Raw genomic sequence first — 22,114 nt, forward strand, 5'->3', positions numbered from 1 at the left:
GGATGGCGGGGTCACGGGCTTGAGGACCCAAAGCAGGCCCCAGGGGCCCGGGCCGAGGCGCGCTTTCGGGCGGGCCCGCCTTCATCCTCGCCACGCTCGTTCGGGATCCTGTCTGCGGGCCCACCGCCGGCCGCATCGCTAGAGGCCCTCCGACCTGAGACCCCCGCCCGCCCGCCCGCCGCCGCCGCCGCCGCGGAGATGCCCGCAGCCCCCCGCCCCGCGCGGTCGGTCGGTCCGAGCGCCCGGGCTCTGCGGCTGCGCGGGGCCGAGGCCGAGGGGAGGGGGTCGCGCCGGGGGCCGTCGGAGCTGCTGTGGCGGCGGCGGCGGCGGGAGAGCGAGCCAGCCCAGCGTCCGCGGGCAGACTCCGAGCGGGCGTAGGAAGCGGTCATGTCTCGCTACACGAGGCCTCCCAACACCTCCCTGTTCGTCCGAAACGTGGCCGACGCCACCAGGTGAGCGGCGGGCAAAGCAGGTAGGGGGGGGGATGCGGGCGCGGGGCGGGGTAACGGCCGCCGCAGACCCGGATGAGGCCCAGGCAGCGTCGCCCGCGGAGCCGCGGAGCCCGGGCCTCCGGGGCCTGGTGGGACTCGCGACCCCGCGCTCTCGGGCCCGGCCCCGCGGCGGGCGGGACGCAAGGGAGGGGGGAGACCCGACTCCCGCGGCCCGGCCCCTCCCCGCCTGTGGCCGGCGGTGCCCGCGTTGGGCTCCTTTGTGGCCGTGCGCTGACGACCCTCCTGGACGGCGGGGCTAGGGTGGCGAGGGCCGGCCCTAACGCCCCGCGTACCGGGGCCCGGCGGCCCGACCCCCGCGCTCCGGGGACGCTGCGCACCCCCCGCCGCGGGCCGCGGCCGACCCGTGGGTTCTAGGAGCGGGTGTTGCGCGGGTTCCTTTGGAGTTCTGACGGCTGGGATGGGCTCGGCTGGCTAGTCATCCCCATCCCCTCCTGCTGGCCCGGGGTCCAAACGTACGGCGGAAACGATCACAAAGTGCCCGTGCCACGTAGCACTTTCTCTCTCGGGGCAATCCGGAGGGAAGGGGGGTGGGGACCGCGTTCAGTACGTGCCCCTCCCGCCCCCCCCCATTCCGGGTTTGCATCGTTATTGTGCCCCAGGGACTGCTGAGTTGTAATAATCTGATGAGACGGACAGAGACAAATACATGGATGTCTTGACGTCTTCCCCATAATTTACCTTTGTGGGTTTGTTTTTCTGTAATTTGGCTTTTACACACTGGAGACTGAGTTAATAGATCTTCGTGAACAAGTAAAAATATGCTCTGTTCTATCACCTAGTAAAGCAAAATTTGTTATTTGGGTGAAGTTTAAAAAAAAAAAAGACCCAGTTAGAGAGCACTTGAAAACTTAGTAAGCATCAGGTATCTTTTTTTTTTTTTTTTTTTTGTCTTGTCTTGTCGGTCCTAGGGCTTGAACTCAGGACCTAGATGCTGTCCTTGATCTGTTTTTGCTCAAGGCTACTTACCACTTTAAGCCACAGCTCCACTTTCGGCTTTTAAGTGGTTAATTGGAGATTAGAGTCTCTGGGACCCAATCCTCAGATCTCTGAGTGAGCCTCTGGCCCTTGGCTGCATGAAGTATCTTTTTTTTTTTTTTTTTGTCAGTCATGGGGCTTGAACTCTGGACCTGGGTGCTGACCCTTAGCTCTTCAGCTCAAGGCTAGCTCTCAACGCTCAACCACTTGAACCACAGCACCGCTTCTGGCTTTCTAGTGGTTTATTGGAGATAAAGAGTCTCACTGACTTTCCTGTCCGGGCTGGCTTTGAACCCTGATGCTCAGATCTCAGCCTCCTGAGTAGCTAGGATTACAGGCATGAGCCACCGGTGCCCGGCTTGTATCAAGTATCTTTAAACATGCTTATAGGAGAAACCCCCATTTTATTTCTCTATCTCTTTCTCTCTCTCACTCTCTCTTCCTCTCTCTCCCCTGTCTCCCCCTTCCTCTCCCCTCTCCCCCTCTCTTTCTTTCTCTCTCCTCCTCCTCTTTGCCCTCTCCCCCTCTTCCTCTCCCTGACCTTCTCTATCTACCCTTCCATCTTTCTCCCTCTCCTTCTCTCTCTCTCCTCCCCCTCTCTCCCCTCTCCCTCTCTTCCTCCTCTTTCCTGTCTGCCTGGCTCTCCCCTCTTGTGTAAACTCTCTCTCACTTGGCTTTTGTGCTCTACCACTTGAGCCACACCTCCATTTCTGGCTTTTTGCTAGAGGTGAGATTTGTCTGTTTGGGCTGGCTTTGAACCACAATCCTAAAATCTCAGCCTTAATAGGTAGGATTACAGGCTTGAGTCATTGATGGTGCATGTTTTCCAATTCTAATTGCTGCAGGAGCCAGCATAAATGAGCTAAATTGTCAGATTGTAAGGGCTGTGGGCAATAACAAATAACAAAGGACAAGGGCCATCTTAAGGGAAGAGCAATGACTACTGAGCTCTCTTTTGACTAATTGCTGCCCTGCGGACCTTTGGATTCCTTGTTGCTGCATCAAGAAATCTGTGTATTTTGTGGCAGGCTTAATTACAATATTTTAGCACTTATTAAGTTGAATAGTATGAAATAACCATGCTTGTGGTTTAGAAGCTATAAATGTTGGCCATTTCTTATTTTTACACAGTTTAAAACAGTCTGGGTTGGGGATGTAGCTCAGTGGTCAAGTCCTTGCCTATCATGTATGTAGCTCAAGGGTTCAATCTTAGTGCCACACACAAAAAAAGACATCCTAAATAATAACACATATCTGCATGTTACAACTAGCCTGAGATCTGCGTAGTCCACTACTAAGTATTGAGGCTGATAATGGAGATTTTCTGTTTTCACCACTTTTTAGCACTGCCACTGCAGAGTGTATATTTTGGAGATCACATTGTATTAATGGAATAATCATTGCTAACATTTGTTAAATATCCACTAGGTGACAAGTGCTGTACTCAGAATTTTACATATATTATTAGTTTTCACATTAGCTTGTATGTTCTCATTGACTCTGTATACAGACAAAAATCTTGAGGCTTAAAATAGAGAGATTCATATATTTTATCTACACATGTGTTAGCTGGTAAGTGATTTTGACAGTGATTTTAAGAATGATGACTATTATCATATAAAACTAGCATTGTGACATCTTGACACATTTTAAGCTAGCTTGAAACTACTTGGTATACCTATAAAGAAAATAATTGGGATAAACATATTAAACAAAAACCCTTAAGATTATATATGCAGTATGATTTCAGATATATGAGAAGGAAGAAAAGATGAACCATATATAGAAAATGAGGCTGGAAAAAAATCCAGTGGATGGTAGAACTTAGCTGATTTTTTTTTTCCTGTTTTCACCGTTTTGGTTTTTTTTTCTTGGTTGGTCATAGGGCTTGAATTCAGAGACTGGGCACTGTCCTTGAACTCTTTCACTCAGGGCTAGTGCTCTACTACCTTGAGCCACAGCTCTACTTCCCATTTTCCAGTGGTTAATTGAAGATAGGAGTCTCAGGGACTTTGTTGCCTGGGCTAGCTTTGACCAGCAGAACCATAAGCCTCAGATCTCAACCTTTTTGAGTAGCTAGGAGTAGAGTCATGAGCCACCAGTGCCTCACCAGCAGCATTCTTTGATTACAGTATACAGGCGACTGTATTTTAAGAAATAAAATTTAGCAACTTTTCCCAGCAAACTAGGACTGGAATGGAATTTTTTCAGCCTGATGAAAGGTGGTTATGAAAAATGTAAAGCTAACCTTATAACTTAAGATAAGGTTGCCTACTCTGACAAGCTCCATTCAGCATTTTGTTGTAGGTCCTGACCAGTGCAACAGATAATAAGCGACATAAAAATTGGAAAAATAGATGTAAAACTAGTCATCAACTCTTAGATGACATGATGTTTTGCTGTTATTGTTTTAACACAGAAAACATCACAGAATTAACAACAAAACTTATAAGAGCTTAATAAGTTATATGACTAAAAGATAAAATTATAAAACTTTTTTTTTGGGGGGGTGGTCTGGTCATGGGGCCTGAACTCAGGGCCTGGGCACTGTCCCTCAGCTCTTTAGCTCAAGGCTAGCACTCTACCACTTGAGCCATAGCGCCACTTCCAGGTTTTTTTTTTTTTCTGCTTATGTGGTGCTGAGGAATCGAACCCAGGGCCTCATGCATGCAAGGCAAGCACTCTACCACTGAGCCACCTTCCCAGCCCAAAATTATAAAACTTTTATTTCTAGGTATTAACAAAAATAATGAACATAGGGCTGGAATGTGATAGAGTGCTAGGCAGTTACCACATAGAAAAAGCCGGAAGCGGTGCTGTGGCTCAAGTGTTAGAGTGCTAGCCTTGAGCAAAAGAAGCTCAGGAACAGTGCCCAGGCCCTGAGTGCTCCAGGACTGGCAAATAAACAAATAAACTTAAATAAAAGCTGAAAATCCTTTGCAATATCTGGGTTTATGCATGTAGTCTAGGCAGACAAATCTGTGAGACTCTGATGTCAAATTAACCAGAAAAAAACTGGAATGGGAAGTTTACCCAAGTGGTAGAGTGCCAGCCTTGAGCCAGACAAAAGCCTGAGTTCAAACCCTAGCACTGACATGCTCAAAAAAATCATTTGCCTTGAAAATTATGACATACTGCAAAAAGAAATTTTAAAAGCTCTTGATAAATTGGTAGGTATATTCATATATTGGAAAATTATTAGTTCTCTTCCAGTTGACTTATGATCAAGGAAATGCTGATTAAAGTTTTTTTAATGGAAATTGACAAATTGATAGTGATATGCCAAGAATTTGTAAGAGCCAAAATAATTTGGAAAAGAGGACACTGAAGCTGGAGGACTTAAATTACCTGACTTCTAGCCTTTAAAAGATTCAGTAACCATGACAATGTCATATTATTGGCCTACAGGTAGAAAAATAGGTCAGGAGAACAGAACAAGAGTCTGTAAGTAACCTACACTTAGCAGAGCTAATTGATTTTTGGCAAAGGCAGCAAAACAATCCAGTGAAAAAGGACAAATAGCTCTGGAACTACTGAACAGGAAAAAACAAACTGCAACTGCATTGTTACCTTCCTTACAATTCATCTGGATCACTGATCAAAATGTAAAACATAAAACTAGAAAGCATACAAAATTATCTTTATGATCTGGGCCTAGGCAAATATTTCTTATAGGTCAAACATGTAACATAAATGAAAAAAATATACTGATACATTAGACTTTACCAGAATTAGAATATCAAACCACAAATTGAGATAAAAGTCACAAAATATTTGTATCCTGACCAAGGATTTGCTTCCAGAACATATAAGCTTTAACAACTTAACAATAAAAAGACAAATGTTATTAAAAATGGACAAAGCTGGGTGTGGTGGTGCATAGTTGTAAATTGTAGCCCTGGGGAGACTGAAGAAGGTAGATTGTAAACTCCAGGCCAGTAAGGCTATGTAGCCAGCATCTGTCTCAAAAAACAGTGCCTGTTCTGTAAGGGATGATTCAACTATTCAAGAATGCTTGAGAATCTTTACCCAACCTCTATAGGAACAAGAACTGTGCTTTTGTTTTTGTTGTTATTCTACTAGAGCCTGGCACCTATTTGTTGGATGACTTTAGTGAAAGAAAAAAGACATGGTTGCTGACCTCTAAAGCTAAGTATCTAGGAAGTAGACAAACATGTTACAGTAAGTCAATAAAGAATGTTGTAGTAATGTTGAGTACACTGACTATCATCTTGTGGATATTTGGAGTTAGTTGAATTTTTATGTAATAGCTGCTAAATCCTCATTTCTAGCTTTAAGGGGCAATTTGTCTCCTAGACTTGAGAAAAAAGTTAGCATTTGCTTCCCCCCCCCCCCCCCCCCCCCCCCGCCAGTCCTGGGACTTAAACTCAGGGCCTGGGCACTGTCCCTGAGCTTCTTTTGCTAGCGTTCTACCACTTGAGCAACAGTGCCACTTCTGGCTTTCTCTGTTTATGTGGTACTGAGGAATGGAACCCAGAGCTTTGTGCATGCTAGGCAAGCTCTCTACCACTGAGCCATATTCCCAGCCCTGCTTACAGAACTTTTATGAATATTCTGCCATAACTTTACATTCGGCATTTCTAAATCTGAAAGCTGCTTTTTTGCCGTTCTTCTCTCTCATCAACCTAGTTCTTCCTTCTCATCTACCTAATTTTTGTCACTGACATTTTTTTTTTCCATTTTCCCAAGCTAGAAGCTTTGCAGTGAAATCTGACTTTGAATCTTTTTTCTGGACAAATGTTTAAACTACTCATTTCTTCTGAGCTTTGTGCCCAAAGCTTGATGCTGAATCCCAGTGATCTCCTGAAGCAGTGTGTTTTAGTGGCTAATAACATGGACTAGTGTGAGAATGTAGATGTTTTGTTTCAGATCTGTGACTTACTAGCTCAGAGAAAGATTAGAGATTAGAAAAGATTAATCTGTCACCTCACCAGTAAATAACTATAGGATTGTTTTGAGAATTAAAGTCTTAAGGTAAACAATGACTAGTACATAAATGTCTATAACTGTCAGCTATTATTGCTAAATACTTTGTCTCTTCAACTGCATTGTGGCCCCACAGTACAAATAGCTCTATTTCCTTAGTATATTCTCTTACATACTTGTAACAGTAGAAAGCTAATAGGAGGCTGGAAGTTCTTGTCAAATTTGAGAATATAGTAGTTACTTTGCCTTATAGTAAAAAAAAAAATCTAAAATTATTAGAATCATAATTCTTTTTTCTTTTTCTCTTCTTATTTTTTATTATTATTATTATTATTTTGTCGGTCATGGGGCTTGAGCTCTGGGCTTGGGTGCTATCCCTGCGCTCTTCAGCTCAAGGTTAGCGCTCTACCACTTGAGCCACAGTACCACTTCCGGTTTTCTAGTGGTTTATTGGAGATAAGAGTTTCACGGAATTTCCTGCCAGGGCTGGCTTTGAACCATGATCTTCCTGAGTAACTAGGATTACAGATGTGAGCCACCGGCGCCTGACTCTAGAGTCTTAATTCTTGTTCTCTGTTTGGAGGATCAAAATTAATATAAACACAGAATTATAGGGAGGTAAATGAATGTGCCCTTAATAAACTTGTAATAAGTCTTGTAATGGGAATAAGTTTCAAAGGTGGATGTCTTAGGTTTGTTTGGTTTGGTTTGGTGGTACTAGTATTTGAACCCAGGACCTTGAACTTGCTAGGCAAATATTCTACAAGTTGAGCTATGCCCCAGCCCTGCCAGTGTTTATTGAAATTGACTAAGTTTAACAAGCACCTAGAATGTTTGTAAAAATACTAATTCCAAGTCCCTAATCCAGACTTTCTGAATTAAGGGCTCTTAAGAGAGTGGATTGAAGATCTGTTGTTGATGTTTCCTTCTTTTTATCTTCCTCTCAAAATATTGGGTAATTGTTACAAGAAACAGTTTCAAATAATTCTGGTCTAGACAATGCACTTTCTTTTGAAAGTTTCAACTGGATTTCTGTAGGCAAAATATTTTAATACAGCTATTCATATTTCTTTGCCTTATTTCTAAAACACTTCAGGCCTGAGGACTTGCGCCGTGAGTTTGGTCGCTATGGCCCTATAGTAGACGTTTACATTCCACTTGACTTCTACACTCGCCGCCCAAGAGGATTTGCTTATGTTCAATATCCTTTATTTTATTGTGTGAATGCGAATATACTATATATTATGTGTGTTTAAACATATGCATATTTAGGAGCATATGAGATTAACATTGCCTAATTAAATGTGTTTATTTCTTTATCTCAGAAAATCTAAAGCAGTCCACAGTAGCTGGCAAGCGCCCCCAGTTTGAACCAACCTGTTAGCTAGAATCCAAGCATAAACCAAGCAGGCAAGACAAAAGGCACCTAAAGTTCAAGCATCAAGGAGTAAAAAGGGAGGGTGGACACAGATATAAAGACCTGGAAGAGGGGAAGTCTTTATCAAGCAAAAGACAAAGCCAACTTTGAGACTTCGGCTTTCCTACATTTACTCAGAGTTCCAGAATCAAAGCCAAGTCTGATTTTTTTGGTTCTTCATCTCTAATAAAGTCCATCTTGCAAGTCTTAAAGAGTAAAGGTCAAGGTTCAAGATCAAGTGACATTGAGGTAATTGCCAGTCTCATTTTATATTGCATTTCTTGAGCTTTTCTTATTTGCTATTTAGAAAAAAAATCTAGTAAACAACCTCCTGAAATACATCTATTTAATAATTTTATATACCTAATATCTAGTTAGGTTTAATATTATATAATTTATATACTTAGGGAGTTTAGCTGTATATTTCCAACCAGTATATATAATTCCAAATGTTTGAAAATTGTTCTATGTTTTTTCTATACTTCTGTCCCAAGTACTAAACACAAGGAGTTGTTTAAAATGGTAGGTGCAAAAGTAGATAAAGTATTTAAAGTACCAAATCAGTTTTTGTATTAGCTAACTTATATTTGTACAATTTTGTTTCTAAGTGTTATAAATGCCATACTTAGAAAATCCTTTAATGAAAGTAATTTTAATTTCAGAATAAAGGCTTGTTCTGCATGCTGATAATTTCAATGAAAACCCTAGTGGATCCTTTATCTGAAAGAAGTGAATGAGTCCTCAAGAGTTTTTATAATGGTAGCCAATTTTGGATGATTTTTTCTCATATTTTATATTATATATACATATTAGTTTTACTATGTATATATTAAAAATCCAATTTTGTGTTACATCTTTTATTTCATAATAGGACATTTCTTTTTGAAGTAAAAGTTAACAATTTTATTCTGTTAATTAATAACAAGAACTTGTTTTTTTCTATTAATTGTATTTTACATGTAACTAATACCTTAAAAATACTTTGTTATCTGATATTCATATTCAAAGTGTCCTTAACAGCTAGTCATATTTGAAGATGTTCGAGATGCTGAAGATGCTCTATATAATCTCAATAGGAAGTGGGTATGTGGCCGTCAAATTGAAATACAGTTTGCACAAGGTGATCGCAAAAGTAAGTGTGACTAAACATTAGATCTTTATTCACCAGAATGATAGAGCAATGACAGTTTTTTTTTTAACTAGGCATATTATAAAGTTAAATGGTTGTAAATATGGTTTTCAGATAATGAATTGTGGTATTTTTTTTTCATATTCTAGCACCAGGCCAAATGAAATCAAAAGAACGTCACCCTTGTTCTCCAACTGATCATAGGAGATCAAGAAGCCCCAGCCAAAGGAGAACTAGAAGTAGAAGTTCTTCATGGGGAAGAAACAGGAGGCGGTCGGATAGCCTTAAAGAGTAAGTACCTAATACAGAAGATTGAAACTTCATTTCCCACTGTTCCTGGAAAACATTTCAGAGTTGCTAAACAGGTGAATCATTTTGTTGAATAGACTTAAATAATAAATTTTTACAATATATGCTTCTTTATCAGACATTGTTTTGTGCTGGTCCTTTCTGTTGGGGCTTGAACACTGGGCCTGGGCGTTGTCCCTGAGCTCTTCAGCTCAAGGCTAGCACTTTACCACTTGAGCCACAGCATTACTTCCAGTTTTCTGGAGGTTAATTGGAGATAAGAATCTCACAGACTTGCCTGCCCAGGCTGGCTTTGAACTGTGATCCTCAGATGTCAACCTCCTTAGTATTATAATCCTCCTAGGATTATAGGTATGAGCCACTGGCGCCTGGCTTTATCATTTTTATTCTAGAGGTCTTTTGTTCCCCTTCTTCAGTGTTTTATTTTCATTCTAGAGGTCTTTCACTCCCTCCCCCAACTCCCCACATATACCCCCTCCCCCCAACTCCTGGCTTTGGTTTATGCCTGGCTTTTTTGAGGCTGTTGTCAATGAGATTGTTTTCCTAGCTTTTCTTCGAGCAAGTTCATTGTAGGTGTACCAAAAGCTACTGATTTCTGGATGTTGGTTTTGTATCCTGATACTTTAATGAAATTGTTCATTAGAATTTCCTGATGGCGTCTGTGGTCATTTATGCACAGGACCATGTCTTCTGCAAATAGGGCTAATTTGACTTCTTCCTTTCCTATTTGTATCCCTTTTTCCTATTTGTATCATCTTTTTCTTACCTATTACTCTAGCTAAGAATCCAAGCACTATATTAAGAGTGGGAAGAGTGAATAATCTATTTTAGAGGAAATGCTTTCACTTTTTTTTACTCAGTTGAATACAGACTCATTCCATATAGCCTTTCTTTTCTTCTTTTTTTTTTGTTGGTTGCGGAAGCTGAACTCTGGGCCTGGGTGCTGTTCCTCAGCTCTTCAGATCAAGGTAGCACCCTACCACTTGAGCCACAGTGCCACTTCCAGCTTTTTTCTGCTTATGTGGTGCTTAGGAATAGAACCCAAGGCCTCATGCATGCGAGGCAAGCACTCTACCACTTAGCCACCTTCCCACCCCCCATATAGCCTTTCTGTGCTGAGATATGTTCCTTCTGTTCTTAGTTTCTTTAGGGCTTTTGTCATGAGGGATATTGAGTTTTGTCCAGTCTTTTGATTTTAGTTGATTTTGTTTTTAATTAAGTTATACCAGGTGACAGTGGTTCACACACCTGTAATCCTAGCTACTCAGGAGGCTGAGATCACAGGATTGTGGTTCAACGCCAGCCTGGGCAGGAAAGTCTGCAGTTAACCACCAAAAAACCAGAAGTGGTGCTGTGGTTCAAGTGGCAGAGTGCTCAGCTTGAGCCTGAAGAGTTCAGGGACAGCACCCAGGCTCAGAGTCCAAGCCTCATGACTGACAAAAAAAAAAAAAAAAAAGTTATTTAAGACTGGGAAGTGGCTAGATTGTGCTACATTTTCTTATTAGTAGATTGAATGGGTGTGGTTCAATAGCCAATATTCAATTTCAGTGCTTAATATGCTTTGTAAAGACCTATTCTACACTCATGGTGAGGAAGCTTGTCTATTAAAGCTATTGTAATCAATAAAACACAATCTTGTGGGGTTTTGTTGTTCTTGTTTCTTTTTGTCAGTCTTGGAGCTTGAACTCAGGGTCTGGGTGCTCCTTGAGCTTTTGCACTCAAAACTTGTGCTTTACCACTTTGAGCCATATCGTCACTTCCAGTTTTCTGGTTGTTAATTGGAGATAAGAGTCTCATGGACATTCCTGCCTGGGTTGGCATTGAACAGTGATCATCAGATCTCAGCCTCCTGAGTAGCTAGGATTACAAGCATAAGCCACTGGCGCCCAGCTACCCTTGTGTTTTGACATTCTCTAATGACTACTAGTCCTTATTCTTGCTCTAATATCTTTAGTTGAATGTGGAAGCAAAGATGTATCGTCATGATCTAGGAAGACCTTTGTTAACCATACTTATATTAGCAAGGAGATAGAAGGATAGCACTAATGAATAATACAAAGGATGTGGTTATATAGGGAAGAAAAGGGTGGCAGTAAATAAACTCAATAGAAGCAATTAATGAAACACGGAAGTGAGATAGGTAGAAAAGATCAAGTTAAAGTTGTTTTGAGAAAGAGATTGCTACACAGTTAGTTGAGAGCTTGTTCAGAGGTTCTAGCAGGGGAGCGCAGCTACTCGTATATCCTTGACCGAAGACCAGTCCTCCTCTATTGGGGATGGTCTTCGACCGAGCAAGTTGAGATCTACAGACAGATTCAAAGCCAGCTTGGGCAGAAAAGTTCATGAGACTTATCTTCCATTAACCAGTAAAATCCTGGCCTGGAGGCACGACTCAGTTGACTGAGTGAAAACATTAAGTTCAAGCCTCAGTACTAACACACACACACACACACACACACACACACACACACACGCACGCACGCACGCACGCACGCACGCACGCACGCACGCAATGAAGACAAATGAACTTATATAAAAGTAAGCCAGGCATGGTGGCTCACACCTGGAATCCTAGCTGTTCAAGAGGCTAAGATCTGAGGATCACTATTCAATCTCTAATTAAACACCAGAAAACTGGAAGTGGTGCTGTGGCTCAAGTGGTAGAGTGCTCACCTTGGGCTGAAGAGCTGAGGGACAGCGCCCAGGCCCAGAGTTCAAGCCCCATGACCAACAAAACAAAAAACACCAGTGTGTTAGTTTTCTGTTACTCGTGTATGTGTGTGTGTTTCCTCTCTGTGGGTGCAAGCAGCAGTTACGTGTATCACATAATTTAGAGTGACTAGGTACAAGGCTCTGATCCACCCAACAGTCAACACATAGAGCTAAGGGACAGACTTTTGAAGCTAATCTTACTGTGTTCCTCGGAGATAATGTCTCTGGACTTGTCTGCCCAGGCTAACTTCAAACTTGATCCTCAGATTTCATCCTCCTAAGTAAGCAGCATTACTGGCATGAGTCCCCAGAACTGAACAATCTAATCCTATTTGCCCCTCCTTTGGTCATACTACTGAAAGCAACCTAGAGATTTAATGTAGTGCCCACAAAATCTCAATGTTATTCTTTGTAGCAATAGAAAAGTCAACCCTAAAGTTCATATGAAAGCATGAAAAACTCAAAATAGCGGAAGTAATGCTAAGCCAAAATTGGAGGTATCATAATACCATACTACAAATTATATACAGAACCATAGTGACAAAAACAGACATAAAGATCAATGGAACAGAAGATCCAGAAATAAAGCCACACAACTACACCGTCTGATTTTTTGACAAAATAGCCAAAAAAACATACTGGAAGAAGACAGCCTCTTCAACAGATGGGGCTAGGATAACTGGTATCCCTGTGAAAAAGACAAGGCTCCTATTCATCACTCTGTATAAAAATCAATTCCAAATGGTCAAAGAAAAAGTAAAACCTTAAATAAAATCTTAAAACTACTACAGGAAAACATAGGGAAAATTCTAAGAGACATAGACATAGGTAATTATTTTCTAAATAAGACTACAATAGCATAGCACAAAAAGGCTCAAGGACAGTGCCCAGATGCTGAGTTCAGAAAAGCAACAAGAACAAATACTGATTATGATGGGGGGAGTATGAAGGGGGTAACTCAGATACTGTTGTTGGTAGGGATGTAAAGGATATAAACTAGTGAAACACTATGGAAATCAGTAAAATACTGCAACCACTGTGGAAATCAGTATGGAAGTTCCTCAAAAAAGCAAAAACAGATCTGTGTTAAACATTCTATTCTTGGTCATATATCCTAAGGCAGTGCAATTAATATACAAGAAAGACAGTTACATACCCAGGTGTATTGCAGCTCTGTTCACAATGGCCAAACTCTAGGATCAGTCAAGGTGCCCAAAACAACCAACAAGTCAACAAAGAAAATGTGTGTGCTGTATATATGTGTGCGTATTAGAACAGTCAAATGAAGTGTTTTTAGATATATACATACAGGAATATTTGCCAGAGGAAAAAAAGGAAATGTCTGCTGGACACTGATGGTTCACCTCTTTAATCCTAGCTACTCTGGAGGCTGAGATCTGAGGATCAAGGTTCAAAGCCAGCTCAGACAGGAAAGTCCTCTCCAGTTAACCACCAGAAAACCAGAAGTGGCACTGTTGCTCAGAGTGGTAGAGCACTAGCCTTTAGCAAAAGAGTTCAGGAACAGCACCCAGGCCCTGAGTTCAAGTCCCATGACCAACAACAACAACAAAAAAGGCATTTTCAGGAAAACGAATGGATCTGGAGATCAACATGTAGAGTGAGATTAGCCAAGCCCCCCCAAAACAATCATCATATATTTTCACTTATTTTTTGGAGTATAGACTTAAAGTGATAGTAGTAATGGTAATGAGACATAAATGTAAGGAATATTGTCTAGAATTGGGAACTGGTGGCTCATGCCTGTAATCCTAGCTATTTAAGAGGCTGAGATCTGAGGATCACGGTTCAAAGCCAACCTGGGCAGGAAAGTCCAGGTAACTGTTTTTTTTTTTTTTTTTTTTGTCAGTTGTAGGGGCTGAACCCTGAGACTGAACCCTCAGCTCTCTCTCCAGCTCAAGGCTAGCGCCTTACCACTTGAGCCACAGTGCTACTTCCGGCTTTTTTTCTGCTTATTTGGTGCTGAGGCAAGCACTCTACCACTGAGCCAACTTCCCAGCTCCATGAAACTCTTATCTCCAATTAACCACCAGAAAACTGGAAGTGGTGCTGTGGCTTAAAGTGGTGGAGCATTAGCCTTGAGTGAAAAAGCTCAGGGACAGCACCCAGGCCCTGAGTTCAAGCTTCATGATCAAAAAAAAAAAAAAAGCTAGGCGCTGGTGGCTCACGCCTGTAATCCTAGATACTCAGGAGGCTGAGATCTAAGGATCATGGTTCAAAGCCAGCCTGGGCAGGAAAGTCCATGAGACTCTTATTTCCAATGAACCACCAGAAAACCAGAAAAGTGGTGTTGTAGCTCAAGTGGTAGAGCACCAGCCTTGAGCTAAAGAGCTGAGGGACAGCACCCAGGCCTGCAACTGACAAAAAAAAAATACTGTCTAGGAGGGCTCAATGGGAGTGCAGAATGTGAAAGCGGGGGATGCTGAAGGATAAAGAGGAGTGAAAGAATATATATGCATATATATGTCTATGTACATAACTACATATGTGTATACATATATACATATACAAGCATATATACATACACACATATATGAATCCAGCATAATGAAACCTACCAAATCTGTTTGAAAAAGGGAAGAGGGAGAGTGGGAAAGGAAATATAGTAGAGATGCTGGTATGGGTGAATTTGTTCAGAGCACCCATGTGCTTGTATAGAAGTATATGATGAAAATTCCCATTACAAATATATGTTAACTCCAAAAAAAAAAAAAATAGAAGAGGAGCTGGATGGTCTTTGGCTCATAGCTGTAATCCTAGCTATTTAAGAAGATGCCAGGTACTGGTGGCTCATACCTGTAATCTTAGCTACTCAGGAGGCTGAGATCTGAGGATCAAGGTTCAAAGCCAGCCTGAGCAGGAAAGTCACCACTAGAAAACAAAGTAATACTGTAGCTCAAAGTGATAGAGCACTAGCCTTGAGCAAAGAGCTCAGGGACAAGCCTAGGCCCAGAGTTCAAGCCCCATGACCAATAACAACAAAAAAGTAAACTGGAGGACTGAGGTTTGCAGCTATCCCCAGCAGAAAAGTCATGCCATCTCCAATTAACCAGCAAAAAAGCCAGATTTGAGGCATGCCTCAAGCAGTACAACACCAATTGTGATCAAGAAAGCGGAGTAAGAGCTCACATCCCTGAGTTCAAACCTCAGTAGAGTCAAGAAAATAGAAAAGGGGGATATTAAGGACTGAGAATGTAAGTAAGAAGGAGAAGGAGACATAGAAAGGAAAAATAAAATTAGTTACATGTGGTGATACATACCTGTAATTCCAGCACTTTAGGAGGCTAAAGTAGGAGGATCATAACTTTTTGGCAACCTGGGCTACATGGTGAATTTGAAGTTGGCCTGGGCTACATAACAAGATCCTATTTTAAAAATATATAAAGAAGAAGAAAGGAGAGAGAGAAAGAGAACGGAAACGAAGTTCTCTCTTCTCTCCTTTAAGGGGCACTGGCAGAATCCATTATGCCAGTAGCTTCAGGGTCAAAAGTCCTGTATCATCAACCTCTGAGAATATCCAGGCAATTATTTGTTTGCTGAGGACTGTTCAGGAAAGGTTATTTAACTATAGAGAAAAGTTGAGTCAATGTAGAGAGGGCTGGAATGTGGCTTAGCAGTAGAATGCTTGCCTAAGATGCATGAAGCCCTGGGTTTGATTCCTCAGTATCACATATACAGAAAAAATCCAAAGTAACATTGTGACTCAAGTGCTATAGTGCTAGCCTTGAGTAAAAGAAGAGTGCCAAGACCTGAGTTCAAGCCCCAGGACTGGCTAAAACAAAACAAAAGAGATATAGAGAGCTCTACTTGGTGGGAAACTGAACGGAGTCAAAAGGGAAGTAGGTGTCACTTCCTAGCTGGGCAAAACTCTGAGGGTCAAAGAGCTGCAAGATAGAGACTAGTGTATTGTTCTGCTGCCATGGGGTATTCCCATTCCCATTCCTCTGGTTGCTAGATGAACATTGAGGAAAACAGAGAAAGCTGAAAAAGCAGATAGACTTGTCTTCATCAGATAAAGAAAACACACTGATACTGATCCTGATCCAGATCCAGAATATGCACTGCAGGCATGAGATATTGCTTACAATACTGCAGTCATCCCTAGAGTACTGTAACCTGTCCTATTTTTTTCTTATATTTCATATTTTCCTCTCCTTTTTCTTTATTTTTCTTGAGACTTTTAAAACCAGTGATCAAGTTAAATATTCATATTTAAATTTTATTTAAAAATAATTTCATTTTTGTCTTCATTTTCATACTCGCCTTCATTTACTATGTAGTTTCTCTAACTTACTTTGTGCTGCTTTGTTTTTTGTTTATTCATTGTCTTTTATTCTATTGTTTTTGTTTTTTTGGTGTTATTTCCAGTCATGGGGCTTCAACTCTGGGCCTGGGTGCTGTCCCAGAGTTCTTTTGCTCAAGACTAGTGCTCTACCACTTTGAGCTACAGTACCACTTCTGGTTTTCTGGTGGTTAAATGAAGCTAAGAATCTCATGAACTTTTTTTTTTTTTATTGTGAAAATACTGTACAGAGGGGTTACAATTACATGGGCAAGATAGTGAGTACATTTCTTATCAAGCATTGTAGCCTACTCCTTAGTTTACCCTTCCCTTCCCTTCCCATCCTCCCTCCTCCCCCCACCCAATCCTCCCCACCCCCCCAAGTTGTAAAGTTCGTTTTCGACATGACAACTTGTACTTCTCATTGTTGCAACAGGTCTACCTGTATCCTTATTTAAACGACTTGTTTTTCCCCTTCCCCTCCACAAATTAGACCGACATCAAATACAGTGAAAGCAGGGGTTATACTGTGGGGTAGGGACATACAAAGCAACAAAGAAATAATCTTATAATTGCGTTAGAAACAAATGCATGAAAGAAAAAAGAACATTTAAAATACATATCTTAGGGTTTTCCTAACATCACCTTATCTGACCTTTTCTGCTTGGCTCATACATATACTAGATATTGCAAATAAGGGAAATCATGGGACCTATGTTTCTTTGGGCTTGGCTTACTTCACTTAATATAATTTTTTCCAAGTCTTTCCATTTCCTAACAAATGGGGCAATGTTATTCTTTCTGATGGAGGCATAGAATTCCATTGTGTATATACACCACATTTTCTTGATCCATTCATCTACTGAGGGGCATCTGGGTTGGTTCCAGATCTTAGCTATGGTAAATAATGCTGCAGTAAACATAGTTGTGCTGGTAGCTTTAGTGTGGTCTTGTTTGTAAACATTTGGGTAAATGCCCAAAAGTGGGATTGCCAGGTCATAGGGGAGCTCTATGTGGAGTCTTTTGAGGAACCTCCATACTACTTTCCAAAGTGGTTGAACAAGTTTACACTCCCACCAACAATTCAGTAAGGTTCCCTTCTGTCCATATCCCCTCCAGCATCTGTTGTTATTAGAGTTCTTGATTTTTGCCATTCTAACTGGGGTGAGGTGGTATCTCAATGTTGTTTTGATTTGCATTTCTTTTATGGCTAGGGAGGTTGAGCATTTCTTCATGTGTCTATTGGCCATCCTTCTTTCTTCTTCAGAGAAGTTTCTCTTTAAGTCATTAGCCCACATATTTATTGGGCAGTTACTTTTTTGAGGATTTGTTGTTGGGGGATTTAATTTTTTGAGTTCCAAGTATATTTTAGATATGAGACCCTTGTCTGTTGTATGGCTAGTGAAGATCTTCTCCCAATCCGTGGGCTTTCCTATTGATCTTGCTAGCTATGTCCTTTGCCATGCAGAAGCTCTGCAACTTTATGCAATCCCATTTGTCCAACCTTTCTTTGATTTGTTGTGTTTCCTGATCTCTATTAAGAAAAGTTCGGCCTGCGCCAAGCAGACCTAGGGTTTCTCCTATTCCATCCTGTAATGTTTTCAGAGTGTCTGCTTTGACTCCGAGGTCTTTGATCCATTTGGAGTTGATTCTGGTGCAGGGTGATATGATGTATAAGGATCTAGCTTTAGTTTTCTACAAGTAGTTAACCAATTTAGTTAACCATTTACTGAAGAGGCTGTCTTTCTTCCATTCTATTTTTTTTTTGGGGGTCCGGTCGTGGGGCCTGAACTCTGGGCTTGGGCACTGTCCCTCAGCTTTTCAGCTCAAGGCTAGCGCTCTACCACTTGAGCCAGAGCACCACTTCTGGCTTTTTTCTTTTTTTGCTTATGTGGTGCTGAGGAATCAAACCCAGGGCCTCGAGCATGCAAGGCAAGCACTCTACCACTGAGCCACCATGGTATTCTTATCTCCAGTTAACTACCAAAAAAGCAAAAGTGGAGCTGTGGCTCAAGTGGCAGAGTACTAGCCTTAAGCATAACTGCTCAGGAACAACATGTAGGCCCTTAGTTCAAGCCCCAGGACTGGCACAAAACAAAAATAAAGGGGGAAAATATATGGGAGAGTGCAAGGGAAGGGGTGACACTGTCCAAAAAAAATTGTACTCCTGGAGCCGGGCACCGGTGGCTCACACCTGTAATCCTAGCTACTCAGGAGGCTGAGATCTGAGGATCACCGTTCAAAGCCAGCCCAGGCAGGAAAGTCCATGAGCCTCTTACCTCCAATTAATCACCAGAAAACTGGAAGTGGCACTGTGGCTCAAGTGGTAGATCACTTGCCTTGAGCTGAAGAGTTCAGGGACAGCGCTCAAGCCCAGAGTTCAAGTCCCATGACAAAAAAAAAAAAAAAAAGAATTTACTCTTTACCTGATTCATATAACTGTAAACCCTCTGTATACCACCTTTATAATACCAACAAAACCAAAATAAAATAAAGAACAAATTGCATGTGGTGGCACATGCCTGTAATCCAAGCACTTTGAAGGCTGAAGCAGAAGGAGCTCAAGCTCAATATTAGTCTGAACTACACAGTGAGACCTTTCTCACAAGAAAGAAGGCAGGCAGGGTGGATAAGAAAGTAAAAAGGTGACTTTGATCAAAGTATATCATATGAATGCATGGAAATATCAAAAGGAAACCTCTTTGCACAATTAATATACACTAACAAAGAGAAAAAGGGAAGGAGTAACAACAACACAAAATGTTACAAATTTTACTTAGGTTGGAACCATGCATAATACCATTGTTTCTTTTAGAACTGGGACGTAACTTAGTGGTAGAGCACTTGTGTAGTAGTAAGCTATTAGTTTCATTCCATGTGCTGGAAATTAAACCAACAACTAAATACAATTGTTTTGTTTTTTTTTTTTTTTGTCGGTTGTGGGGCTTGAACTCTGGGCCTGGGCGCTGTCCCTCAGCTCTTCAGCTCAAGGCAAGCGCTCTACCACTTGAGCTACAGCGCCACTTCCGGTTTTGTGGTAGTTTATTAGAGATAGGAGTCTCATGGTCTCTCCTGCCCGGGCTGGCTTTGAACCGCGATCCTCAGATCTCAGCCTCCTGAGTAGCTAGGATTACAGGCGTGAGCCACCAGCGCCCGGCTCAATACAATTGTTTTTTATGGTTTAGTTGGTCAGATATTTCATTGCTGTGGCAAATACATGAAATAAACAGATTAGGGGAGGAAGGATTTATTTTGGCTCACAGTTTCAGAGGTCTTCATGTATGCCTGGCTGGGTGCATTGTTTTAGGTCTGAAGTAGGGCATGGGGGAGTGCAGTAGGGGAAGCATGTGGCAGAGGCTGCTCACTTCATAGTAGACAGAAAGCAGAGAAGAGAAAGAATGGGGAAAAATGTATCTTTCCAGTCCATACCCCCAGTGCAGTGATCTACTTCCTCTAAATCTCCACCTCCATTATGACTCCATCAAGGGATTCACCCATTGATTAGGTTAGAACACTCAGGATCCAGCAGGCAACCAGGTCCCTAATACCATGAGTCTATGAGAACAGTTCATATTTAGCATAAAATTTTATTGAGAGAATATAAGTGCCTGAAAGTTGTTTCTTTTTTTTCCTGAAGTTTCCATATTGAAAGTGCTGTTTCTTAACTTGCTGTTTCATATGAAATATGTGCTCTAACTTTGTCGGTATTTGCAGGTCTCGACACAGGAGATTTTCTTACAGCCATTCTAAATCTCGTTCCAAATCTCTACCAAGGCGGTCTACCTCAGCAAGGCAGTCAAGAACTCCAAGAAGGAATTCTGGTTCTAGAGGACGGTCAAGGTCCAAGTCCTTACAAAAAAGGTCCAAGTCAATAGGAAAATCACAATCAAGTTCACCTCAAAAGCAGACTAGCTCAGGAACAAAATCAAGATCGCATGGAAGACATTCTGACTCCATAGCAAGATCCCCATGTAAATCTCCCAAAGGGTATACCAATTCTGAAACTAAAACACAAACAGCAAAACATTCACATTTTCGGTCACATTCCAGATCTCAGAGTTATCGTCATAAAAACAGTTGGTGAACAGCAATTGAAATACTACATAGTCTTTAAGTTATGAAACTTCTCATTATGTTAAATAAAAATTCTTCAAGGCTTATAAAAAATGTGAGTTGATACTACTTGGGCATGTGAAAAAATATCTGTAGTTTTGGATTAATAAATATTTCGTATCAATTTAAGGGCTCACACCACAAATTATGATATCTAATGTCACCATTCTATGGACTTCTTCAAGTTAGAGCAGGAGGGTATTTTCAAAATAAATGGGTAAAATGGAGTCAATTTAGAAAATTTCACTAAGACAGTAAATATTGATAATATCTTTTAACCAAAAATATTTTTGACTACAGCACTTTTCATTTAAAAAGTAATATGCATATATAGCAGACTTAAACTGTTTGACACATTGCTAGCTGTGTTGTTTAAGCTTAGGCCAATTCCTAGTTGGTAGTTGAAATTTATAACACTCCAAAATTCCAAAAAATAGAATTTATGTAAGGAATAAGTATCCAAAAGAAATTATCTTTGAGCTCAAAGATGATTTCATTTTTATTGGATAGAACAGAATAGATCAGTTGACATGAAGTTATATATCATGTTCACTTAAAAGATGAAAACACTTTAGAGATGCTGGATTTTGCATGGTTTGGAACTGCTTCTCTAAAAATTATGGTATTCAAAACTCACAAATCCAAAAGTGTTCATATTAAGCCTTCTACATTCAAAGATTACATTTTATATAAAATAGTATTTTATACTATTATTTCTACATACCTGTTTTCATTTGCTTAATTTTTCTTTTTAGAGCTCTAGCTCAGTACTGTAAATTATATAGAATGTCTTTTTTTAGACTAGTACCTTGTATTAATAAACTCAAAACTGCATCTTCAAAAGACAACTTTTCAGTATTTGAACTTTTTTGCAGTCTTTTAGTTTTTACACTGCTCATTTTTTAAACCAAACAACTTTGTTGGCATTCATTGCTTTTGTAGTGGTAACTGTGAATTTCTTTTAAAATGTGTTTGTAGTTTACATTTTTCAGAGTTTTGTTAGATTTGTGGTAAAATGGTTTTGCATATTATTAAAGGAGATATATTTATAGAGCTCTACTTGTATACTTGTTGAATTATATTATTGAAACTTAAAAGTTAGTCCATATAGTCAATATTTATAGCTAAAACGCTTAAAGAAAAAAACCTGTCTTATATTTTTAGTATATGGAGTCAATGTTGCTTCTATTTGTTTTGAATATGCATTTCCATTGTTCTTTGCATTTTAGATCTTTATATGTAAGAAATGTTACAAAATTTGTATGCTGGCAATATCTGGACAAATAATGAATTCATGTATATTGTGTTTTCTGAATACATTTTCTGTAGTCATAATGATTTTATTTCAAAACTACAGCTCTGAAGTGTTTAGCTGTAATGAAAGTTATAAAATTATGTGATACTTGAAAAATTGGAGGAGACCCTGAAGTATATTATATATTATATATTAATATATATTATAATTATATATTATATATTAATATATTAACATATCATAATTTTATTTCCTAAATAATGGGTTTACACATCTAGTCATTTAAAATAGTAATTAATGGAAATGTAGCTCAGTGATAGAGCACTTGACGAAATGACTGAGGCTTTGGGTTTGATTCCCAGCACCATAAAAATTTAAATAATTGTGTTTTTACTGTACATTTACAAATTAATGAACTCTTATTAAAAAGTCAGTAAGGTCGTGT

At 40.5% G+C, this 22,114-nt stretch overlaps 1 protein-coding gene across 1 annotated transcript; it reads left to right on the top strand.

Annotated features, from left to right (window-relative positions):
• Positions 1-317: 317 nt before the first annotated feature.
• On the top strand, positions 318-22,114 carry Srsf12 (serine and arginine rich splicing factor 12). The gene is made up of 5 exons (XM_070010429.1): positions 318-452; positions 7,531-7,635; positions 8,880-8,983; positions 9,130-9,271; positions 20,016-22,114. The coding sequence occupies exons 1-5, from the start codon at positions 388-390 to the stop codon at positions 20,383-20,385; spliced, it is 786 nt and encodes a 261-aa protein (XP_069866530.1). The 5' UTR covers positions 318-387; the 3' UTR covers positions 20,386-22,114.

The sequence above is a fragment of the Dipodomys merriami genome, unplaced genomic scaffold (assembly GCF_024711535.1).
Source record: "Dipodomys merriami isolate MVZ:Mamm:240054 unplaced genomic scaffold, mDipMer1.0.p SCAF_8, whole genome shotgun sequence".
In the NCBI taxonomy this organism is placed as follows: Eukaryota; Metazoa; Chordata; class Mammalia; order Rodentia; family Heteromyidae; genus Dipodomys; species Dipodomys merriami.

What these genes read in the sequence shown, in the direction of transcription:
- Srsf12 (XM_070010429.1), top strand. Translation starts at nt 388, where the DNA reads ATGTCTCGCTACACGAGGCCTCCCAACACCTCCCTGTTCGTCCGAAAC. An exon ending in AACGTGGCCGACGCCACCAG is followed by an intron (nt 453 to 7,530) that starts GTGAGCGGCGGG and finishes AAAACACTTCAG; the next exon opens with GCCTGAGGACTTGCGCCGTG. An exon ending in TGCACAAGGTGATCGCAAAA is followed by an intron (nt 8,984 to 9,129) that starts GTAAGTGTGACT and finishes TTCATATTCTAG; the next exon opens with CACCAGGCCAAATGAAATCA.